This window comes from Bufo gargarizans, chromosome 4, assembly GCF_014858855.1.
Source record: "Bufo gargarizans isolate SCDJY-AF-19 chromosome 4, ASM1485885v1, whole genome shotgun sequence".
NCBI lineage: Eukaryota > Metazoa > Chordata > Amphibia > Anura > Bufonidae > Bufo > Bufo gargarizans.
This window is the reverse complement of record NC_058083.1, coordinates 390,065,669-390,091,404: the sequence shown is the minus strand read 5'-3', so window position 1 is coordinate 390,091,404 and position 25,736 is coordinate 390,065,669. Positions and strand designations below refer to the sequence as shown.

Sequence of the window (25,736 nt, the reverse complement as noted above, 5' to 3'; positions counted from 1 at the left end):
GTATACTTTTTTTTCCCCCCTCTCTTTTACCAATTTTTTTAACTTTATTTAGGGAAAATTAAATTTTTGTTTATTTTTACTTGAAACTTAAAATTTTGGGGGGGAAAACTTAATTTTTTCAACTTTTTTTCACTTTAGCTTTTGTCCCACTTTGGGACTTCAACTTTTGGAGGTCTAATCCCTTTACAATGCATTCCAATACTTCTGTATTGGAATGCATTGGCTGTATGAGTAATACAGTGAGTATTACTCATACAGCTTCCAGCCTGTGAGATCCAGGGGGCTGGATCTCACAGGCTCGTCACCGGAAGGCATCGCGATGCCTTCCTTAGGCATCGCAATGCCTTTCATGCCATCGGGTTCCCCCTTACAGCCGCATGGGGACCCGATGGCACAGTCAACCACCGCTGCCGCACCAGGTAAAAGCCGCAAACCGTAGGTTTGACTTGACCTGCGGTTTGCGGCGATCGCCGACACGGGGGGGGGGGGGAGTCACAGGACCCCCCCACGCATTTAGCCAAGGTACATTTTGTGTTTTGCAATCAATAGAATTTCCAAAATTATTTATAAAAACAACAAAAACGCATCTGCATTATTGTTGCGGTATTTCTTCTTATTGTGCGTTTTTGTTGTTTTTCCATCACTTTATCGCACTTTGATTGCTGTGTACAATTTATGATTGAAATACATGTAAAATGATTGATTTATAAAATTGTAACCATGCAAAAAATAGTGTCCATATAAAAGTAAATGTCCACATAAAAGTAAATATAAATATCTATGTAAAGATTTTTCTTCGATAATTGTAAAAGGAAATTAGTATCTTCATAAAAATAATAGAAACACTAAAATAAAAATATGTAGGATTTGATTGATGATAATTGCTAGGAGTTGGATTGGAGAGTCTCATATCAACAAAAGAAAAACAGTGTTTTTATCAAGCGAACCACCGCTATGTGTCTAGTTTTATAAGGGGTCCCTGGTGGCAGATTCCCTTTACTTGTTTTTATTGTAGAAACATTATTTAAAGAGTATAGAAATGTTTGGCAGCACGCACAGCGTAACGTTATCATGTCATTTATACATGATACAAGGACACGTATTTGACCTTTATTCAGGGAATGGAGCCCTATAGAGATATTTGACATACAGTATATATATATATATATAATTAAAACATTAAATATTACACTCTGACCAAAAAAAAAAAACACACCTAGATAGAAATTTTGGATTGCTGCAAAACTCTTGTGTAAATGAATACAACTGTGGTCTGATTAGACACTGGAAGGGCATAAAAGTGCCTCCCCCACTAGGCCACTTTTGGGTAGTGTACCTCTTATTGAGAGATTGTTGACTGCTAGACATGCCTCTACGACACACTCAAAGACATTTTGCTCAGTTGACAGGCTTTGAGAAGAGTTATATCCTCAGACTTAGAAAAGCCGGATGGGGGTTTTGTCAACTTGCTCGCCACCGCCACCTAGGCCATTCTCAACTAGCAGTGGTTATGTGAGTACACAAAGCACATGGTGCACAGACAGACTACAAGTAGAGAGGATCATTTGATCCACCAACAAACATGAGCAGCTCCCACAGTTTTGTTGTTCACTATCCAGGCATAGGTGGCACCTTCATTACATCCCCCATCTCTGGCCAGACTATTGCCATACACTTTGCAGAAGGAAATTTGTTGTCACGGCACCCAATATGTGTCCTGCTATTGACAGTCAGCCAATGTCACCATAGTTTGCATGAGAAACCTGGACTGCTACAGAGAGGAACTATATTGTCTTTAGCAACTAATTAAGGTTCTGTTTGGGAAAAGACGATGTTGAGCCAGATTCAAATACGGAGGCCTCATGGTGAGCACTTCAATCCTGCTTTTGCTGTTGGGTGACACATTGCCCCAACTGCTGGTTTGAAGATCTGGTCAGCCATCACATATGACAGTCAGTCACCCATAGTAATGATATGAGGGACAGTCATGATATGTTCAGGACATCCTGCCACCATATGTGTTTCTTTTTATGGTAGGGCTTCAACTGGCATTTTTCCGCATGAAAATGCTCGAGTGCAAACAGCAAGGATTCTCTATGAATGTCTCCGACAGATGCTCCCAAAGAAGCTTTGGCTTGTAACGTTCCACAGCTCTTGCTCCACCTAACATGGAGAGGGAATGACTGCTGCAGAGAAAACAGTGTGGCAGGTAGAGCAAGCCCTGCGAAACATTACAGAGCAAAGCATGCTGAGTTTGGTTAGAAAACCCAACAGGAAGCTGGGAAAACAGGAAGTTCTGCATGTACGCATCCTGCCAGGATGCAGCGATGCTGAGAAATAAAGAAGAAAAGCACTAGCATTAAAAATAGGTATATACACATGCAGTGTTTCGGATACTTTAGGCTGAGAGTTTAAGATTAAACAAAGGTTATATTTACATGCGGGAGATTTGTTTGAGAAAATTTTAATTCTGCTCCATCTGGATCAGGTTTGTAGAAATCCAAGCTACATTGTAAATTTCTGTAACAAATCTGCCACATGTGAATATACCCTAAGACTTGCACTATAGGAGATGTGCTAGAACTGCAGCAGTAAAAAACAACCCAAATAAAACACTGTGAAACCCTTTATTGAATACACAGTTTTTGAGTGTTTTTATTTTTAACTTACAGCTTAGTTCTCAGGAAGTTTTTATTATATTAACAAACTTAAACACCCACACTGTACCACTGTATGTACATTTGCCTCTACCAAGTACTAACAATAAGGTCTAGTATTTTAAGAATCTTTTGCACATTTACAGCATTAAATACAAAAGTTAAAATGTCCATAGTTTTTTTTTTTTAAACATTATTCTGTGCTGTGAGTTGGTTTAAGTTGGCGGACCCATTGAAATGAATGGGTCTGCATCAGTTCCGCAAAAAATGCAGATCGGATAAGGAGGAAAAATACAGTTGCGTGAATGGGGCTTTACACCGAAGAACTTTCAATACCAAGCCTCAGACACACAGGAGAATTTATCAAAATGAACACCAAGTGAAAAAGGGAAGCTGATGTCAAAAGCAACCATTTGGGAAGAAGCTCTTATTTGGCAATGGTTCTCTGAATGATAAGAGCTGGAATCTGACTTGTGATTGGTTGCAGCAGTCACATGCCCCTGTGTCAGAAAGTCATTGCTGGACCGGGAAGCAGAGAACATCAGGGGGGCCGGGATGAAGATTTGGTATGGGACATGCCTAGCAGGTTCGAGAATCAAGTATTTTCATGTTTTTAAAAGATTCAGATAACTCTTCAGCTGATGGTCGTTTCTTAGGATCATTTGACAGCATTTTGCTGATCTCAAATTTCTGTGGAAACATAAAGATAAATGAGAATAGAAGATACATGGTACAGCTGAAGGTGAAAACTATTGCAGGGAGAAATCCATAATAGATCATTAAAGAATCTGCCTGGTGATTTGAAAAGCCACAGTATGACATACAAGGCCGTCCAGAACCTGTCCCTCCATATATCTGTGTCCTGATCTCCCAGTACCTTCCCATAGCTGATCATCACAAGATCTTCTTCTCTACTCTCCTCTTATCACTTCTTCTCATAATCACCTCCAAGATTTCTCCCATGCGTCCCTCGTATTCTGGAACTCTCTACCCCAACATATCAGACTTTCACCTATAGTGGAATCCTTCAAAAGAAACCTGAAAACCCACCTCTTCAGACAAGTATACAACTTACACTTATCCTGCTGGCAAGGGGTGCACCACCACTGAGGCCAGGTGAGGCGATTGCCTCAGGCAGCACCAGGTAGGGGCAAGAGAGGAGGAGCTGAAGGGCCATGGGCTGAAGGGAAGGGGAAAGGTTAAGAAATTGGCATTGGGGAGGGAGGGACACCATTTCGCTTCAGGCAGCAGAAAGGCTAGGTGCACTCCTGCCTGCTGCCACTATACTGGCGTATGAGCAGGTTTACCCTCACCTACTGTATCTTTCCCCATACCTTGTAGATTGTAAGCCTTCATGAGCAGGTTCCTTTCTCCTTCTGTACCAGTTTGTAACTTGTCTTGTTCATGCTTATTGCTATGCTTTTATACTATGTATGTACACCCCTTGTTATATGTACAGCGCCATGGAATGAATGGTGCTTTAATAATAAATAATACGCTCTCAAATCTGTACATATATTACTGCTGAGTGTGAATTAGCTTTTGTGAGACTGCATTCACATGCACTGGACCATACTTTTTGGCAGATTTTTGGTGCAGAATCCACACAGACAATGTGCAATAAATATACCATTTGTGAATATAGTCTACTAACTACTTGCCTCCATGGGGTGCTGCTCTTCAAATTCTCTAGGAAATTCACCTTTCTGTAAATCGCGCCATAACTTAAAGAAAAAAGTAACATAACATTGTTAGAGCAACAAGATAATCTGCACATAAAACCAACAAAACATTAGCACATAAAGGAGGGTTTACACTGGCCGAAGGACAAGGTGGTTGTTGGGATGCCAGTGGAGGTGAAAGATTGTATTTACATGCAGCAATCCCCTCCACTGTATAGAGATGAGCAATGGCTACTAAAGAGTAAAGATAATTAAGAACCATTGCAGTCTATGGGGCTATTCACATGTTAGTTTTTTTTAAAAGGGGTTGTGCAGCCAGTATTATTGATGACCTATTCTCAGGATAGGTCATCAATATCTGATCGGTGGGGGTCCGACTCCCAGCACCCCTTGCATGATCAGCTGTTTGAGGAGGAGGTGGCACATGTACGAGTGCTACTTCCTCTTCTGAGATGACGTGTAGTGTAATCTTGAAGTCTCAGCTTACTCTGAAGGGGTCTTGGGCCACCTGTCCTAATCCAACAAGATCCTGACACTAACCAGCAGTAGGACATTGTGTGTGTCGTCACTGCAGCTCATACAAGTTTCTGACACTAATGGTATGGTCACACATAGTGGGTCCACTGCAGATCTTATGGAGCTTAAAGTCTAAAACATGCGCCCCAATGCCAGGACCCCTTGTATGGATTATAGTTACCTGCTTTCCGACACCTGCGTCGCTCCTGAACCCCGCACATCAGCAGCAGCATTTCTGCAGGTGATACTAGGGAAGCTGGAGAGATGCAGCGGCAGCCATTCGGGGATCGGGAGTAGGGTAAGTATAATCTATATAAGGGGCCTGGGCATTGGGGGAGGGCATGTTTTAGACTTTGAATAACCCCTTTAAAATCTTCAGTAAGCTGGCTGAAAATTGCCCCCACAAAAACAGCCTAAAATGATGTGATGTTTACACTGCAGGATTTTCTCTGCAGCGTGTGGATAACATTTCTGAAATCTCATCTACAACATTTACACCATGCCACCCTTAGGAATCTGCACATATCCAACATTTATGGCATAGCCTAGCAATATGCCATAAATGTTCAAATGTTGAAACCCCTTTATAGGCCATGGACACCTTCAGGGCAATTTTTTTTATAATTGCATTTCACTCATTTCGGGCTAAAAATCCTTTTTTTCATTTGATCTTTATCAAAACTATTCAGGGTTTTTTTTTTTTTTTTTTTTTTTTTTTGTTTTTTTTAGATACAAGGGTTAAAAAGGCTGCCTGTTTGCAGAGCATCACTTCTCAGCCTAGTGGCTCATGTGAAGCTTTACCTCTGACCTCATAAACTCTCATCAAACTGATAAGGATATGGCGTGTTTATGAGCTCAGGAGATCAGAGATAAGGCTTCACGTGAGCAGCCAGCTGACAGCACTGAACAGTGATGCTCTGCAAACAGATTGATATTTTTTTTAACCCTTGTCATTTAAAAGCAGCTGAATATTTTTAATAAAGACCCAATGAAAAAAATATTTTTTATCCCAAAATGAATAAAATGCAATCAGAAAAAAAATGTCCCCGAAGGTGTCCATAGCTTTAAGGCAGCATGAACTTGCTGACAGTTTCCCTTTATGTATATTTCTTGAATTTCATGGCACATCTATGACTATTTCAAAAATAAACAAAAAACTTACAACCAAGTATTCTGACTTATTTGAAGTTAAGGGTTTCTCATGCTAAAATAACAAATGACCACTTACTATTGCTTTCTCGTGACCAGAGTGAATTATCCACAAAAGTTCAAATAATATTAAACCTAATGGGTATATGTCAACTTCATTTTCATACTGGTTGTTATCTTTCTGTGGAAAAAAAAAATAATAATATATAAAAGACAATTAACAAGACCAGATATACAATCAAAGGGGAGAATTTATCATGAGCGTAATACTGTATGTGAAGTCAATTTTGTCCATTGACATACTTTGAGCCAAATTCATCAAGTGTCACAAGTTCTTTGTTAAACTTGATATATCTTTAAACCTAACACTTTTTTGTCTAGAAATGCTACTCCAGTCTTTTTCACTGCACCCACCTACTGGAGTGACTATGCGACTTAAAAAAGTGATAAATATGGAGTGGAACTAACGCCCACTTCCCCACCCACTTTTCAAAAGTGCAAACATAAGAGTGGTGTAAAAATGCAAAAAGTGTGTTTTTTTGTGTGCAAGTAACCCCCCAAAAGGCAGAAAAGCCTTAGTATACATCTTTTTGACACCAGAGTGCAGGGTAAGATCAATTTCCCTCAAATTCTTTATCTCAATCAGATACTTATAAAGTAAAAATGGTTAGCGTGGATTAACCCGGGTGTTATTTGAACATATTTTATGTTTTGCTCCATTTTTTTTTCAATAAAATAAAACCTTTCACCTGCGTACTTAAAAAGAATCTGTCACCTGGTTTGAGCATATTAAGGTGTTACTACTGCCATGTACAATAAAATACCTTATTTATTGCTGTAGTCTTCATTTTTTGTTTCATTGTTTCCTTAGCGATAAAATCCACTTTTTATGTTATTAAAATGATTGTCCAAGGTGCCCAGAGGGGCGTTATTATCCTAATCTGGAGCCCAGTAACTCTCCCGTACAGTGCCCAGCCCGCCTTCCTTCAGAGCCCAAGCACGCCTCTTCCAGCATAAGTAACTGCCCACACCCGAACTCTTTGCCGCCGCCCCCCTCCGCTATGTGAAATCTCACACAGGCGCAGTACCGCGGACTGCCTGCGCGATGGGCACCATGGACACTCATTTGCATAACATAAAAGATTTTGTGGCTAATGAAACCATGAAACAAAGAATGAAGACTACAGCAAGAAAAAAAAGGTATTTTATTGTACATGGGAGTAGTAACACCTTAATATGCTCAAACCAGGTGACAGATTCCCTTTATGTTTTATTTAACCTCTTTTTCTTAAACATTTCTGCTGGGATTTTAAACTCACAACCATCTATATTAAAAATAAGAATCTTAACCACTAAGCTATAGAGCTCCATGTTAGGCTACATGCACACGATGTATGTGTTTTGCGGTCCGTATACCATCCTTTTTTTTTTTGTGGATCCATTGTAACAATGCCTAAAACAGACAAGAATAGGACATGTTCTATTTTTTTTGTGGGGCTATACAGTGTGTTGAACGCTTTTTCTGCAGACCCATTGAAATGAATGGGTCCGCATCCTATCCGCAAAAAAAAAAAAAAAAAAGACACGGAAACAAACCACATTCATGTGCATGTAGCCTTATACTGCTGTAAATATATTATGGCTAAAACCTCAGTAGTAGTTTCCCATGTATTATGCATTCATATATACTGTATCAGAGTTATCATTTTATTTTATTTTTTGTAATTACATATTTTTTTTGTGCCATACATTTATTTTTTTTACTACAAAAAATATAAAATGATATTTTCGGCTGTATATGAATATCTAATACATGATAAACTACTATGAGTTTTTTTTCCAACAGTTGAGCTCTGTAGTTCAGTGGTTAAGGTCCTTGTCTTTAATGTAAATGGTTTTGAGTTCAAATGCCAGCAGAAACATTTCAAACAATAAGGGCTAAATAAGACTTAAATACACAGTGTGTCCCCAAGCATTGTCAGTAGCACTGACTCATGTTCATAGTACTGACTCCATATATAGAGTTAGCACTGAAGCAGGGGCCCCTTAGAGAATGGGGGCCCTGGGCAATTGCCCAGTTTTCTGTCCCTGGTCTCCAAGCTGCACATCACTCACTGCTGAGTTATATGCTGCTTGTGGGCAGGTGACTGTTGTGGCCAGTGATTGGCCACAGTGGCACTCTTGACTCTGTCTGGATGTGCACAGACCAGAGACTTAAAAGAGGTGGATCAGACCCTCTACACTGAAATGGATTGGCATTGAGAAGATGAGTCAGTGACTTTTTAATTTTAGCATCAGTGCTCAGTGCTCTACTGGCCAAACAGAAAATTTACATAAAACCTAGAATAACCCTTTAAGGTGCCCATACACATAAGAGCAAAGTTAGCTGAGACTCGTCAACTATCTTAAGTGTATGGCTATAGCTCCCGACTATTAGCCTGCTTTACTTGTAACCCTAGAAGATCTACATGTTAATGTTCTTGTTGTCTTGCACCCCTCCCTCTTCTAATAGAAGCCAGGTTTTACCAGTAACATCTTTTAAACAAATTTTCAGTTGACATGTTAAGGATAGCATGTATACACTACTCCCAAAAAGTTTGGGATATTTGTCTTGTGGGTGAAATTTCAGGATGAACCTAAAATGCACTCTAACCTTTACAGGTGAACCTAATGTGACCTTCTCTAAACTTTTGACTGCACATGTCCAACTGTTCAATGTTTCAGTACTTTTTGCACAACTTGCTGTTCTCTAACAAGGAGTATAATAGCAAAATTCTGGTGTTTGATCCATGAATCGCCCAATAAATAGCCACTGAGCTTAGAGTGTCACAGAGTGTTATCAGCAGGTTGCAACAGAGATACAGAGAGATACCATCTCCAGTCTTCTAGCTATGCCAGGAAAATATTACGCCATGTAACACCCCAAGAAAGGACCTCCCACTTTAAACCACTTAGAGTAGAGCTCAGCTCCCGGAGAGCCGCTATTACCTACACATACAAATTCCTTCATATCCCCAATGATTATGACGAGTCCAACCTCTCCATCACTAAATGGCACTTGGATGACCCTAGTCACATGCTCCCTCAAATCAGTTCAACAATCCCTTCATTTCCTCCCGACCGCTAGATACATGGAAAAGCTCCCTAAATTAATCCATAGAGCATCTATCACCCATATAAAACGTTAAAAAATGAGTATCTTCCCCACTTCCGCTTGTTTTAAATGTGGTATTCTTGGGGCAAACTTATATCACTGTACATGGCAATGCTCACAAATACAATGGTTCTGGGTCGAAGTTCACAAATTTACCACCCAACAGCTAAACCCTAACACCCCTTTGGATTCCATGTGGGCATTTTATGGGCTATATAGATAAAACACAACACAATATACCCCAAAATGACCTGAAATGACTACACATTATTACATAATGGTTTCAGCCAAAGCAAAAAAATAAATATTTCAAGTCTGGAAGCAACAGCTCCCCCCTCATTTGGTCTTTTCTCTGAAAAGATATACTGGATTCTGTGGATAGAGGTGGCCCAGCATAAAGAAAGGAAGGTGAAGTCTTTACAGTATGGGGTAAATACATTGCCCGGGTTCCTCCAGAGACTCACTCTAAACTGCACTCATGTTTTTCTTTGACTACATGATATCAGACTCGTATATTGAGTAATGATCCCCAATTTCTGTCTCTTAACCTCTCACCTAAAAGTCCTTTCTGATACCTTTTTATTCTTCTTCGGCCAAAAGTGGGGGATTTGTGCATTACTCCTGTGCCTGCAGATAGCCATCTGAGATCACCCTGATACTGATTGGATGGGGAGGGGGGGGGGGGGGGGGGTGATGCAACAAGATGGGACATTGTTCAGTTAGTTGGTTTTATTGGTTGGAACATTCATTTCTCATATGCTGACTTGTTTGCTTATACTCTCGGTGGGCTAAGGTCGAGTGGGCCACCCAAGCCCTCCACGCAGCAGTCAGCCATTTACATAATGATCTCATGCTCTCAGTATTAACTAATGTAGAAGCATCAGGTTTTTATGCAGCTGACCAATGGTGATGCATTTGATGAGGAACTAGTTTGTGCTGCACTATGGTATTTGGTCCTGGTGGGGTGGTATTTTGTGCTGCACTATGGTATTGCCTACTTTTGCTGTTGCTGCTTCTTATGTTGGCTCTATCTATTTGTGTTGCCCCACCTTCTGTCAATTTTGACCTGCCTACAACATGGGGCCACTTTTAGTTTAGTTTTTTTCAGGGCCACTTTAAAGGGGTTGTCCGGGTTCAGAGCTGAACCCAGACATATCCCCATTTTCACCCAGGCAGCCCCACTGACTTGAGCATGGGAGCAGTTCATGCGCCGATACTCTCCTTTGCCCTGCACTAAATCACGCAGGGCAAAGGCATTTTTGGGAGTTTCTGTAACAAACCGGGCTCTCCTTAGGGCTGCCAGGCGGAGGCTTCCGCCCAGCAGTGAGCCCGGTGATGTCACCGGCACTGATGGGTGGGCGTTAGCGCTGCCCTAGCCTGTAAAACGCCTAGGGCAGCGCTAAAGCCCACCCATCACAGCCGGTGGCGTAACCGAACACGATGCCTCCGCCCGGCAGTGTGTTATTGTAAATAAAAGAGCCCTTGCCCTGCGCGATCCAGAGTCAACCCCTTTAAGTTCCCAGTCTGTCTCTGAAGAGCCCATAGCGAGTTATGTAATCACAGTGGAGACCGCAGAATCAGTGGTGCAATAGAAGGGTAAGAACTGACAGAGAATTTAGATAAAGCCTTGAAAACCCCTTTAATTTTATGTCCCTATTCCCTGAGAATTCCTCCAAGTATTTCAATAATACAGGTCTGAGATTAAATCGGCTTTTTATATATATATATATATATATATATATATATATACACACACACACACACACACACGAAGAAAAATGGCGGCACTGGCTCAAAGAAAGAGGTACGGGTGCACGTCCCAAGGGGAATGGACTTATTACCCTAATAAATGGATCCAGAAAAAAGAGCGGCACTCCGATAGGTAAAAGCAAGTGAACCCTTTATTCACCCAGGTGGTGCAACGTTTCGGCTTGAAGAAGGCTCATGTTTGGAGCCGAAATGTTGCACCACCTGGGTGAATAAAGGGCTCACTTGCTTTTACCTATCGGAGTGCCGCTCTTTTTTCTGGATCTATACACACATTTATATATATATATATATAAGAGAATAATCAAACAATATTTAAGCAATTATTTTTTTTACTGAAAAACTGATAATTTGTTTAACCTTCTCAACATGTGAAAAAATAATGAAAATAATGCTGATATATAACTACATCCCAAATCAGAAGAAAAATAGCTTTGCAATACAAAGAAAATATTCACCTGTTCTGGAGCCATATAGGTTAGAGTACCAGTTCCACGGGTTCGCTCAAGTGCTTTCTCCTCTTCCTCACCAGTCATTCGAGTCACCAGGCCAAAATCTCCTATTTTCACTATCATGTCTTTAGTAAATAATATATTTCCAGGCTGTAACACAAGTGTTATCATTAGTTCTGTGAAGGGACCCCAACATGTACCATTTAAAGAGAGTCTGTCACCTCCATATGGCCATTTAGTGCTTACATGGCTCTGTAGCACACCTATACAGGATTGTAACGGTACCTTTGTTCTTCTCTTTAGACTTGCACTAGCAGGAAAAACAACATTTAATTCATATTCAAATGAGCACTCGCAAGTGCCCAGGGGCGGCGTTCAGTGTGTAGGTGCCCAGGGGCGGCGTTCAGTGTGTAGGTGCCCAGGGGCGGCGTTCAGTGTGTAGGTGCCCAGGGGCGGCGTTCAGTGTGTAGGTGCCCAGGCTGCTCTGCCTTCTTTTCACTTTACTCCTCCCCAGCCTCTGCCTTTGCCCGCCCTCCAGGTCCGGACCTATCGATGAGGCAAGAGACTTATAGGGCGGGCAAAGGCAGAGGCTGGGGAGGAGTAAAGTGAGAAGCAGGCAGAGCAGCCTGGGCACCTACACACTGAACGCCGCCCCTGGGCACTTGCGAGTGCTCATTTGCATATGAATTAAACTTTGTTTTCCTGCTGGTGCAAGTCTAAAGAGAAGAACAAAGGTACTGTTACAATCCTGTATAGGTGTGCTACAGAGCCATGTAAGCGCTGTATATGGCCATATGGAGCTGACAGACTCCCTTTGAACATTTTCTGTTAATCTGCACCCCCGTTTTACCCTTGCAAGTAAATGGAAAGCTTCATTCAGACAAAGAATAAAGGTATACTTTCTCTATCGTTAAAGGCTATGTACACCTTTAGGGGCATTTTATTTTTAAATTATGGCATTGTACTCATTTTGAGCCAGGACTGGTGCAAGGATTTTTGCCACCCTAGGCAAAAGCTAATTTTGCTGCCCCCCTTGTGGGTTTCAATGCGGATTCTCTGCACATGAATCCTGAATGTGTGCATGTGCACCAATCTGTGGTATGTCATTCCAAGCTCTTACAACTCGGACCTGTAGTTCAGCCAAGGTGGTTGTTGACCACTGTGCATGGGAGATCCGTTGACTCAGCAAGTCCCAGACATTCTCGATGGGGGAGAGATCTGGTGAACAAATGGCCAGAGGAAATGCTATATACTCTGAAGAGCATGTTGCGTGGGTGAGCGTTGGAGCACCAACTCCTGAGTCAAATAAGGCAGTAGGACATACCAAAAAGGCTGTTCAATGTTCCCTCCACAAATACCAGACAGGAACAGGCATGGTAGCTAATGACACCCCAGACCATGACACCTGATGTTGGTCCTGTGTGTCTCCGTACTATACACGATAGCAGTAGGCACTCTCCAGCCCTTACATTACATTTAACATTAAAGGAGCTTTCAAAAGCTATGGATTAAGATCAACCAAAAGGTCACCCTTTATTAGCCCAAACTGGCTGAAGAAAAAAATTCTATATTTCTATTATCTATATTATTTATTGTTGTTATTATTATTATTATTTATATATAATAAAATATAGCTTCTTCCCCTAGGATAATAAATATTCAAGGAGATAGCCACCAAAATCATTTGACGTGTCATATTTTAATGTCACTTTATTACTAGTGTTGTAGATAGATACGTCCAAATATAGACGTCTCTGATCAGTGGCAAACGGGTTTAGGGGCTCTGAAAATGGCCAAGTCCTTTTGGGTCAGATATTTTCTTTCTAAAGCCCCTATCCAGACCTACGGATCTCCCTAATAACAGACAACAAACAAACCCTGTGTAGCCTGAGTCTTTACACTAACGTACATTTGGTAGGATAGCAAGGCTTGTTTATTGACTTTTACCATGGAGACACATTCTAAATATCAAAAAGGTTGAAGTAAGGCTACTTTCCCATGGGCAGCATGTATTCCTGCTGGCTTTTCCGGAAGAGAACAGCCTGTCGGATGCAAATGAAGTGCCTACCAGCCCCATTTAGTACAAGGGGGTCCGGCGGAGATCCAGTCGCATCACGAAAAAAAAGCTAAGAATCGGCTGGACACAAATCGATGCACGCTTCTGTTAGTAACCTGGCCAATTCCCAGCATTTTCTGCCAGATTAGGTGGCCAGATTGCATGCTGCAGATGTGAAAGTAGCCTAAAGGCTAGGGCTACACTGGGACAGTTGTCGCGCCACTTCTTGTCGCTCAAAAGTCAGGCGACAATCTTTATAAGGACTGTGATTATAAAAATTGTCGCGCGACTTTTGAGCGACATCCTTGTCGTGCAACACATGTTGTAGTGTAGTTGTACCCTATGTGTCGCGCGACTAATTGTCGCTCGACACATGTCGCAGTGTAGCCCTAGCCTAAAAGAAGCGACATCTCAATTTCTCATCCTGCTTACATTTTTTAGAATCAACAAAATGGGTATGAAAAACACATATTTTAGTCTTACAAACATCATTTGGATATGTTGTATAAATTAAACTCACCTTCAAGTCCCTGTGGATAAATTTTTGGGAATGGATGTATTTTACTCCTTCGACTACCTGACGAAAAATGGGAAAAATCTCTAACTTTTTAACTTTGTTCTTCAAGTTCCTCTCCTTAATCCATTTTTTTAAGCTCCCATTTTCACACAGTTCCATTTGAATATAAAGGCAAGTCCCGGTTCTTCTACTAAAGTCACTGCAACACACCAAAAGCAAAAGTTTGTAGAGGTTGTATTGTAGATGTAAATGTGTTTGTGTGCAGATTTGCTAATCCTAATAGAGTGCAAACTTGACAGTTTTACAATGCACCAGATTTTGATGCTGGATGACAACTCTAGCGCACCTTTGGCTTACTTTAAGACCAAACTTTGTGTCAGACTTTTGGAACGAAATGTATCTTAAACCACACCCCTTTACCATGAAACCATGCCCTTCAGTGGACGAGATACAATGGATTATTCCTTTCTTCACAAAATTGCACCAAAAATTGTCCAAAAACCACCAAAACAAAAGTGTTAAAAATTCTATTTACTCCCAATTTTACATATAAAGATAAACCATAGAAAAGTAAATATACAGTATTTGGTATCACTGCGTCCAAAAATGCCCAAACTATTAAAATATGAAAGCACATTTAACATTGAAATTGCAACACCAAGAAGGAAAAGTCGTGGAATTATGGAAATCACAGAATTAATAGACATGTTAATGATATGCAAATTATAAAAATTGGAGACAAAATATTCAAAACATCTTTATTTAGTCAGTATCAAGTATGAGTGCCACACAGAAATACACTTTTACATGCCTTGATATGCTACCAGTGAGCTTATTAATGCTTGTCTGAGGATTGTTCTGCCACGCTGAATGCATTTGGGCACGCAAATCATCAAGATCCACTGCTGGCAGCTCTCTTTGCAATTGCCGACAAATTACATCTAAGATGTGCTCAATGGAAGACAAGTCTGGAGATGCTGCCGGACATGCTAGCACATTTAGGCCACACAGGCTGCTCACAGTAGCATAAGCAACATGCGGACCGGCATTGTCCTGTTAAAAAATGGCTTCTGGGCCATACCACTTTTCCACTACCAAGCTGTTAGTGTACCTGAAATGAAGACGAGAGGAGTCCAGCTATCGTACAATATGCCCCCTCACCCCATATTCCTGAGAGTTGGACCGGTGTGATGGACCCTTTGCGAAGCCCTCTTCGAGGTGTTGCCCACATGGTCTCCAGACCAATCTCTGGCTATCATTGCATCAAGACAAAAGCAGGACTCATCGCTAAAGAGGTTAGACCTCAATCTAGTCTCCATTGTCATCTTGCGGTGCCCCATGATAGCTTTTGAGAGTGGTGGTATGAGGTCAGTGGAACACCTGTAGCTGGACATCTGGCATGTAGCCAAATGTTATGCAGATGCCTTCTTTTTAAGGTTTCATGTAGCTAAAAAAAAACTTTGCTTTCAATCTGGCTTTTGTGCCCCTCCCATATGACAGATTGGAGCTAAATACTTGAAAGTTTGATGATCTGCAGATCTTAGTGACACCTGCAACTTCCTCATTTTGCACAACTTTATGGCTTGTCCTTCTTGGTGTTGAAATTTCAATTTAGAAGAGTGTATTTATCCCACACAGTGACCATCATAATGGAAAACATTTTTGGTCACTTTGGAAAAAATAAAAAAAGTGATCTAAAATTGTATGCAAAAAAAGCAAATGGGAACGTTCGAGTGTATAGGAGCTGCCCCAGCACAGCTATCACACAGTAGACAGAATATGCTACTTCCAGCTCTGTCTACTATCAGGGTACGGCTACATGTTCAGGTTTATTAATGCAGTCCTGGAAGCCAAAATCAGCCATGGATCATAAAAGGAAAATATAAATGTAACGGTCACGTCCACACACACACAGGGGGAAGGATAGTAACTACTGTGCTCCACCCTCACCCCTGGCCCTGCCTACTTGCCTCACGAGTTCTGATGACAGGGGACAACTGGACGACAGTCCCTTACTTAGGATATGTGCAGGGAAGACAGACAAGACAAAATACGGAACGTGAACGGACCGGGTCAGAACCAAGAGAGCTACGCAGTACAAAGGGTTAAGCAAAGAATGGTCAGGAGAAGCCGGGGTCAAATACCAGGAGAGTAGAGAAGTACCAGAGGAGTCCGCAAAGATTAGTCAGGTGGGAGCCGAGGTCACAATACCCGGATGGATGCGCAGTACAGGAGGAGCAGGCAAAGGATCATCAGGGAACAGGATCAGGTGAGCATTCAGTAGTCCAACAAATAGCCAGGAACCTAGAATTAACAGAAAACCTGTGGCCAGCAGGGTGCCTGTATTTATAGTGGGGAGTGAGGGTCATGTGACGTGGCCAGCGTCACATGACCGACAGACCGACCAGTCGAGCACCGAGTGATCAGCTCGGCGCTCTAGGCAGACCTAGGAGCAGGGAGCCTCCCAGCTAGCAAAGCCGCCCTGGGAATGAGGTCAAACACAGATCCTCGCTCCCGAAGCTGAGCAGCAGGTCTGCGGCTGATGGGAGACCGAGTGCGCCTTCGGCACCCCGTTACAATAAAGGACAGATACAACTTTATCTCTTTTTTGAATTCTGTCCTGGTTTTGCTTCCAAACCTGTGTCAAGAAACCTGAACATGTGGCCATACCCTTATGTTTCTGATGCCAGCAGCAGCTGCTGCACACAGCCATTTGGTGGTGGTGCCGGTTGTCAGACCCCCACCAATTCAGTGGATCACCAATATCTAAAAGGTGGAAATTTTTTCCTTCCTTTTTTCCTTCATTTGAAAATGAAGTCATTACGTGATAAAAGTTGAACATCTTGCATTAAAATGCATTGCTCTTCTGCTGCAGATACATTGAGACTAGGGCTCCATGCCAAATACTTGTCATCTGCAAATTGTTTGAAAATCATGCAAAATCAAGAGATTTTAGTGCAAATCTCAGGAAACCATGTGTCGCTGTGAGGTACTAGCACAAACTGCAACTGCATGGATTCCTACTGATGCTTCGTCGAGCAACAAACGTTTGTCTTAGTGTAGCCCTGGTGTTTACTGCTTGAAGTTCATAGTGTTTAAGTACAGTAAGTAAAAATAAACTTTTTTAGGAAAACAAAACAAAACCAGACAATTTTCTTAACCACATTATTACCTTGAAGTACTCATGCTCTCACTGCTGTCAGGAAATTCAGTCGAGGAGCCCAACCAGGCATTGTAATAACGGACAATGTGTTGATGCTCAAGGCTGGCTAAGGCTTTTACTTCACTTAGAACTTTACTAGATAAAAATAAATGGGTATCGTGATGGCAATAATCATTACTGCTTAACAGAAATGTTAAATGGGGTTTAAATAATTTTTAAAAATTCTCCTACAATCAGTAGTACCTATGAAGAAATCTATACTGCCCTGCTCCCCACTGCTCAATTCTAGCTCCATGGCTCCTTTGGCTCTTCACTGCATTTCTAATCCCTGTCTGTTAACTTCCTGAATGGATGTGTTCACATTCCCATTCCCAACAACATCGGTGACTTGTGACCCAGCAGTGATGTGCCACTTGGGACACGTCACAGCTGAAGCCATTCACTGGCTGCAGCAGCGCATGTAACCCTATCCGTGTAGGAAATTGACAGATGGGGACTGGACGACCACTGAAGACAGCCCTGGAGTCATGGAGGCATAACAGAGTGGCAGGGAGCATGTAAGCATAGATTTCTTCACATGTACGGCTAGAATAAAGAATAAAAAACAAACAAAAAACTTCTGTATGTTTAATTGATGAGCGAATTCTAACAAATCAACTAGTTTCAAGATGCCCCCGCCTCCTTCCTCATGTGCTGCTGTTACTGGAAGAGGAGAACATGTGCAGCGCGGCAAAAGAGGGGAAAAGAGGAGGGGACGGCATCTTCTTAGACCTACCTCCCCAGCCAAAGTGTTTAAGTGGTGTCCGAGATCCCCAAGGGCCAAGCCAAGTAATTGTAAGTTTTAATGTGGAATATGTTTATTTTATACACATATGGCCTACACTGTGCCACACAATATACTGTATACTGCTACACTGTGCCACACAATATACTGTATACCTCTACACTGTGTAGGGGTTATACTGTATATTGTACAGCATGGCGCAGGGGTTATATTGTCCGGCATGGTGTAACCTCCATACATTTACTGTACAGTATACATTCTAATCCCTGCACCATGCTGTATAATATACATTATAATCCCTGTACCATGCTATATAATATACATTCTAATCCCTCTAACATGCTGTATAATATACATTATAATCCCTGCACCATGCTGTATAATATACATTAAAATCCCTGCACCATGCCATTCAATATACAGTATAACACCTACACTGTGGGGTTATGCTGTATATTGTACGGCATGGTGTATGGATTATACTGTATATTACACAGCATGGTGCAGGGATTATAATATATTGTACAGGATGGTGCAGGGGTTACACTGTATACTCTCTGACGTGACAATTATCTTAGGTTTTCCTATCGCCCACCTTTGATGGCGCTGTGCCAAGCTCTGAGCCAACCCCGCTCAGCAGCTGCCAAGGCTTAGAGGGACCACTGGTGGTGTGGGCATCTCATAGAAGATGACCAGTATTATACTGGAACTGTGACAAGAAATCTGGATAAAGGGGTGGTCAAAGTGGTAGTTCTTGAGTGAGCTTTCACTGTATCACTTATTAGACTATTCATATTTTTATACAAGGCTATAAGGCTCCATTCACACATCCGCAATTCCGTTCCGCATTTTGCATGATGTGCGGCCCCGATCCAGAAAAAAATAGAACATGCCCTATTCTTGTCCGATATTGCGGACAAGAATAGGCATATTCTATTACTGCCGGCGATGTGCGGAACGCACATTGCCAGTGTCTGTGTTTTGTGGATCCGCAAAACATGCTATGGATGTGTGAATAGACACTAACTTGATCTTTTTAATACTGCATGATACTTACTTGTCCCGCACTTGTACTATTTTCACAGCATAGAATTTCTCTTCGATGAGTTTCCTGGCTTTTACCACTTGTCCAAACGCTCCTTTATCAAGTTTTGTGATGCTGTCAAAAGCTTCCATTGGATCCACAAGACTTAAACAACAAATACTTCTTGGTTACAATGGACTTATATTTGTACAGTTAAACGTACTGGTCAGCTCTTTGCCAAAATCAAATTAAAGGTGTTTTCTGGGACTTCCATCCACTCTGTGCCGAGGTACTGTAGCTCAGCTCCCATTAAAATGAGTGGTGGCAGTACAATGACAGAGCCCTCCATCCACTGTATAGTTTCCAGCACTGGCAGCGCACGGGTATATTTCATCTATTTCATTTATTGTTTGTGTGTTGTTAAAAGATATCGACAGTATCAACTATAACAGTGACCTCTACAGTACCCTGTCCCTTAACAGTGACCTCCACAGCCCCCCACCCCTTAACACTGACCCCCCCCCCCCCACAGTGCCACAACTCCTTAAATTGGGACCTCCGCAGCAGCTCACTCCCTAAAATTTGACCTTCACAGCAGCCTATCCCTTTAACAGTGAGTTACACAGCACCACACCCCCTTGACAGTGACCTCTACAGGGGATCGCCCCCTTAACAGTGACCTCTACAGCCCCCACCCCTTAACACTGACCATAGGCTACAGTCCCGTTAACTGTGACCTCCACCATTCCCAGCCCCCTTAACAGAGACCTCAACAGTGACTGCCCCTTTAACAGTGACTGCCACAGTACCAGGGCCGTCTTTAATATTGATTGGACCCTGGGCAAAAATTTACTTGGGCCCCCTGGATCCCGCCTTCCCACACCTTAGCAGGCAATCACGCCCTCCACCACAACACACACACAAAAAATCCACACATCTGGTAGAGTCCAGTGAATGACTGTAAATACTTCCAGTTCTGAAGACTCCAGCGGCTCAGGATCAGTGTTCTGGGCTGGAAGTGGGCACCGCTCTGCAGGAAGGAGACCAGGGCTCGGCTCACCCTAGCGTTACAGTGCACCCCAGCACCCCGCAGTATGCAGTATAGCACCCTATAGTATACAGCACCACACAGTATGCAGTATAGCACCCTATAGTATACAGCAACCCACAGTATATAGTAGAGCAGTATAGCAGCCCACAGTATACAGCACCTCACGGTATACAACACCTCACTGTATACAGCACCCCAAACTATACACGATACAGCCCCCCACACTATACAGTACAGCAGTATAGCACGCCCCCCCCCCCCCACACTATACAGGCCCCCCACAGTATACAGCCCACCACACAGTATACAGGCCCCCACACAGTATACAGGCCACCCCACCCCAACCCAACACCCGGGGCAGTAGCTAGCAGGGCTCAAGAGGCAGCTGCCTTGGGCCCCCCAGGAGCAACTGGGCCCAGGGCAGCTGCCCCTTTTGCCCCTTGGTAAAGACGGCCCTGCACAGTACCCCGCTCCATTAACAGTGACCTCACAGTTCCCCGCTGCCTTCACAGTGACTTCACAGTACTCCACTGCCCCTTTAACAGTGACCTCCTCAGTACCCACCCCTTTAACAGTGACCTGCACAGCGGCCTGCCTCCTTAACAGTAACATCCACAGCGCCCTCCCCTTTAACAGTGACCTCTGCAGTACCCCATCTCCCTAACAGTGATTTCCACAACACCCCGCCCCCTTAAAGGGAATCTGTCACCTAGTTTGAGCATATTAAACTGTTAACATTGCAATGTTCAATAAAGTACCTTCATTCCAGCATGGGTCTTCTTTCTTTTATTCATGTTGTCATTTAGATAAAAGATTTTTCAGATATGCTAATGAACCTTCAAGGTGCCCAGAGGGGCGTTATTCCCAGTAACGCCCCCCCCCCTGCAGTGCCCAGCCGGCCTTTATTTCAAGCCCAGCACGCCTCCTCATAAATAAATTTCCTCCCACAGCCGGACTGAACGGCGCTGCCCCCTCCGCTACGTCATATAATTTATTCAACAGACGAACCGTGCTTCATACTTTCTTGCCCATCAACTCTCGTGCACCCGCAGTATCGCCAACTGCCTGCGCATGTCCGATCCTATGGCTCCTGAGGGCAACAGCCTCAATAGTGTCACTGGGCATGCGCAGAGCCCAGTGACGTAATCAGAGCGCCCCTCTGGGCTCCTTGAAGGTTCATTAGCATATCTGAAAAATAGCTTTTTGATCTAAATGACAACATGAATAAAAGAAAGAAGACCCTTGCTGGAATGAAGGTACGGTAGTTTATTGAATATTGCAATGGTAACAGTTGAATATGCTCAAACTAAGTGACAGATTCCCTTTAACAGTGGCCTCTACAGCAATCTGCCCCTTAACACTGACCTCCATAGTGGACCGTCCCCTTAACTGTGACCTCCACAGCAGCCTGCCCCTAGGGTGGCCAGAGGTCTGGTTTTAGGCCGGACAGTCGGGCTTTCAGACGCAGGGCCTGGACAGACACAGGGATGTTCTTTTGAACAGCTCACTCTCAGACAGCAGCACTGTGCTGTCTGAGCGTGAGCTGCAGGGAGAAAGTCACTCTTCCTCCCACCTGTGCAGCTGACAGAAGTTGGTTTTTACCTTCATTTTTTCAATCCCCATCGGCTGCAGAGTGGGAGGGGGCATGACCTAATCGTTAGGGGGTGTAGCTTAGCTGGCCCTGGGGGGTGGGGTTTTTAAGTCTATCTTTTGAGGGTGGCCTTAATGGCTACCCTACTTCCCCCTTAACTGTGATATGCACAGCACTCCACTCCCTTAACAGTGTTATCCACAGCGCCTTGCCCCTTTCAAAGCTGACCTACAGCAGTGAAGAAAAATGCATGGGTTGTTATGGAAACCTGGTGTAAAACTGTGTGTATGTGGAGACTAAGAGCCTGCGAGTTTCTATTGGCTGATAAGGGACATGTGACTGTGTGTATGACAGGCTTCTATTGGCTAATGCATTTTTGGGAATATCTCGGGAACGGTACGTGCTAGAGTCCTGACACCCGATCTAACACCTTCCCGGACACCTGATGTACCTGTGTGCCAAATTTTGTGACTGTAAATGCGACGGTGTGGATTCATTTAGCGGACATAAACACATACACACACATACACTCCGCTTTATATATTAGATTAAAGTGTTCTATTGTACTCTGCTGACATCTACTGGACATTTCTCCAAACTACCACGTTCATACAATATATTAGGTCAAAACTAATTGCGGCACTTCTCGTGTCTGTATACACATTGGAAACAGGGGGGTCATTTATCAAACTGGTGTAAAGTAGAACTGGCTTAGTTGCCCATAGCAACCAATCAGATTCCACCTTTCATTTTAGACAGCTCGTTTAGAATATGAAAGGAGGAATTTGATTGGTTGCTATGGGCAACTATGCAAGTTCTACTTTACACCAGTTTGATATGCCATCGTAATATAATCAGATAATTGGTGCAATGTATGCACTTTGAAGAAAAGTCCCTCCGCCAATATTACCCTCTAATCATATCAGTAACACATTTCCTCTGTGGCCTTTTCTGATTTTAGGAATTCTATGTTCTATCAAATTGCATCAGCTATTTATTACTCCATGCCCATCCCCTGGGAAAGCTGTGTAGCAGTATGTTTTTGTGCACCTGCCTCATCCATATTAATTACTATTTTATATAATTTAAATCTCTCATATATAAAAAAAAGAGTTTCTGTCTGTCCCGACGTCTGTCTGTCATGTCGCAGTCGCAGCGCAAAACCATAGCCTATCATTATAAAAATTGTTGCGAATAAATTTTGCGCGATGTCATCATATAGCTCTAGCCTTAAAGAGGCAGGGCGCTGTGGAGGTCACTGTTAAAGGGGCGTTCACTGTGGATGTTATTGTTAAGGAAGCAGGCCACTGTGGAGGTCAATGTTAAAGGGGATGGGCACTGTGGAGGTCACTGTTAAGGGGGCAGGGGCACTATTAAAGGTGAGCTGCTATGAAGGTCACTGTTAAAGGGGCGGGCACTGTGGAGTTCACTGTTAAAGGGATTTCACTGTGAAGGTCACTGTTAAGGGGGCAGGCCGCTGTGGAGGTCACTGTTAAAGGGGCGAGCACTGTGGAGGTCACTGTCAAAGGGGCGTTTACCGTGGATGTTACTGTTAAGGGAGCAGGCTGCTGTGGAGGTCACTGTTAAAGGGGTGGGCACTGAGGAGGACACTGTAAAAGGGGCAGGGGCCAATATTAAAAGGGCAGCTGCTGTGGAGGTCACTGTTAAAGGAGCGTTCACTGTGAAGTTCACTGTTAAAGGGGAGTTTACTGTGGAGGTCACTGTCAAAGGGGTGGGCGCTGAGGAGGACACTGTAAAAGGGGCAGGGGCCACTATTAAAAGGGCATCTGCTGTGGAGGTCAATGTTAAAGGGGCAGGCACTGTGGAGGTCACTGTTAAGGGGGCAGGGGCACTATTAAAAGGGCATCTGCTGTGGAGGTCAATGTTAAAGGGGCAGGCACTGTGGACGTCACTGTTAAGGGGGCAGGCTGCTGTGGAGGTCACTGTTAAAGGGGCGGGCGCTGAGGAGGACACTGTAAAGGGGGCAGAGGCCTCTTTTAAAAGGGCAGCTGCTATGAAGGTCACTGTTAAAGGGGCAGGCACTGTGGAGGTCACTGTTAAAGGGGAGTTCACTGTGGAGGTCACTGTCAAAGGGGCTTTCACTGTGGATGTTACTGTTAAGGGGCAGGCTGCTGTGGAGGTCACTGTTAAAGGGGAGTTCACTGTGGAGGTCACTGTCAAAGGGGCTTTCACTGTGGATGTTACTGTTAAGGGGCAGGCTGCTGTGGAGGTCACTGTTAAAGGGGTGGGCGCTGAGGAGGATACTGTAAAAGGGGCAGGGGCCACTATTAAAAGGGCAGCTGCTGTGGAGGTCACTGTTAAAGGGGCAGGCACTGTGGAGGTCACTGTTAAAGGAGCGTTCACTGTGGAGGTCACTGATAAGGGGGCAGGCTGCTGTGGAGGTCACTGTTAAGGGGGCGGGTACTGTGGAGGTCACTGTTAAAGGGGTGGCCACTATGATGGTCACTGTTAAAGGGGTGGTCAATGTTAAAGGGGCAGGCACTGTGAAAGTCACTGTTAAAGGGGCAGGTACTGTGGAGGTCAATGTTAAAGGGACGGGCACTGTGGAGGTCACTGTTAAAGGGGCGGGCACTGTGGAGATCACTGTTAAAGGGACGGGCACTGTGGAGATCACTGTTAAAGGGCCGGGTACTGTAGAGGTCACTGTTATAGGGGATATTGCTGATATCTTTTTACGACACACGTAAACATGAAATGAAATAGATTAAATATACCCGTGCAAAGCTGGGTCCTTCTGCTAGTCTCTTATATACATAAAAATTAGTGTCTGTCTGTCTGTCTGTCTGACTGTCTGTCTGTTCTTTATGCGCGACCAAATGACTAAACTGATCTTCACCAAATTTGGCACACAGGTACATCAGTTGCCCGGGAAGGTTTTAGACCGAGTCTCAGCTTTCTAGAACGTAATGTTCCTGAGATATTCCCAAAAAATCACCTGCATTAGCCAATACAAGCCTGCAAGTCTTTCTCTTCAAATGCCTACTGCCATACACACGGTCACATGTCCCTTATCAGCCAATAGAAGCTTGCAGGCTCTTAGTCTTCACATACACACAGTTTTACTCCAGGTTTCCATAACAACTCAGCCATTTTTCTTCACTGCTGTAGGTCAGCTTTAGGCAAGGGCTACACAACGAAAATAAGTCGCATGACACATAGGGCACAACTACACTGCTACATGCATCCATCTTGGATGGATTTTTTGCGACTATCGTGTTGCAGTCGCAGCATGTCACAGTGCGACACCATAGCCTATCATTATAAAAATTGTTGCGCCACATTGGTACGACTAAATGTCGTGTGACACATGTCATCATGTAGCCCTAGCCTTAAAGGGGCGGGCACTGTGAAGGTCACTGTTAAGGGGGCAGGGGCACTATTAAAGGAGCAGTTGCTGTGGAGGTCACTGTTTAAGGGGCAGGCACTGTGGAGGTCACTGTTAAAGGGTCGTTCACCGTGGATGTTACTGTTAAGGGGGCAGGCTGCTGTGGGGGGGTCACTGTCAAAAGGGCAGGCACTGTTGATGTCACTGTTAAGGGAGCAGGGGCCACTATTAAAGGGGCAGTTGCTGTGAAGGTCACTGTTAAGTCAGAAGGGTACTATGAGCGGGGTACTCTGGAGGTCACTGTAAAGGGAATGGGGTACTGTGCCAGTCACTGCTAAAAGGAAGGGTGCTTTGGAGGTCTCTGTTAAGGGGGCAGGGAAAAGTGGAGGTCACAGATAAGGGGAAGGTCCCCTATTGAGGTCAGTGTTATGGAGCGGCGTGCTGTATAGGTCACTGTTAAGGGGACGGGCCCCTTAGGAGGTCAATGTCAAGGGAGTGGGGTGCTGTGAAACTCACTGTTAAAGGGGCAGGCTGCTGTGAAGGTCAAAGTTAAGGGGATGGGCTGCTGTGGATGTCCCATTTTAATGAGGCGGGACACTGAGTGGTCAGTGTTAAGGGGTGAGGGGCTGTGGCGTTTACTGTCAAGGGGGTGGGGTACTGTAGAGGTCACTGTTATGGGGGATACTGTCGATATCTTTTAATGACGCACACAAACACTAAACGAAATAGATGAAATATACCCGTGTGAAGCCGGGTCCTTCTGCTAGTATTTTATATATCCCTTCCATCATGCTATGTAAAATAAAGGGGTATGTTGAGTCTTCTAT

General features: G+C 43.6%; 1 protein-coding gene across 1 annotated transcript in view; it reads right to left on the bottom strand.

The window, feature by feature from the left end:
* Positions 1 to 2,613: 2,613 nt before the first annotated feature.
* LOC122934381 (interferon-induced, double-stranded RNA-activated protein kinase-like) overlaps positions 2,614 to 25,736 on the bottom strand; it is a 71,982-nt gene continuing 48,859 nt past the window's right edge. Inside the window, exons 15-21 of the mRNA XM_044289799.1 lie at positions 18,955 to 19,086; positions 17,123 to 17,248; positions 13,954 to 14,149; positions 11,384 to 11,527; positions 6,084 to 6,185; positions 4,319 to 4,381; positions 2,614 to 3,347 (exon numbers count right to left, since the gene is read on the bottom strand). Coding sequence (XP_044145734.1) covers positions 3,237 to 3,347; positions 4,319 to 4,381; positions 6,084 to 6,185; positions 11,384 to 11,527; positions 13,954 to 14,149; positions 17,123 to 17,248; positions 18,955 to 19,086 — 874 coding nt within the window. The 3' untranslated portion in view covers positions 2,614 to 3,236. The remainder of the gene's footprint in view (positions 3,348 to 4,318; positions 4,382 to 6,083; positions 6,186 to 11,383; positions 11,528 to 13,953; positions 14,150 to 17,122; positions 17,249 to 18,954; positions 19,087 to 25,736) is intronic.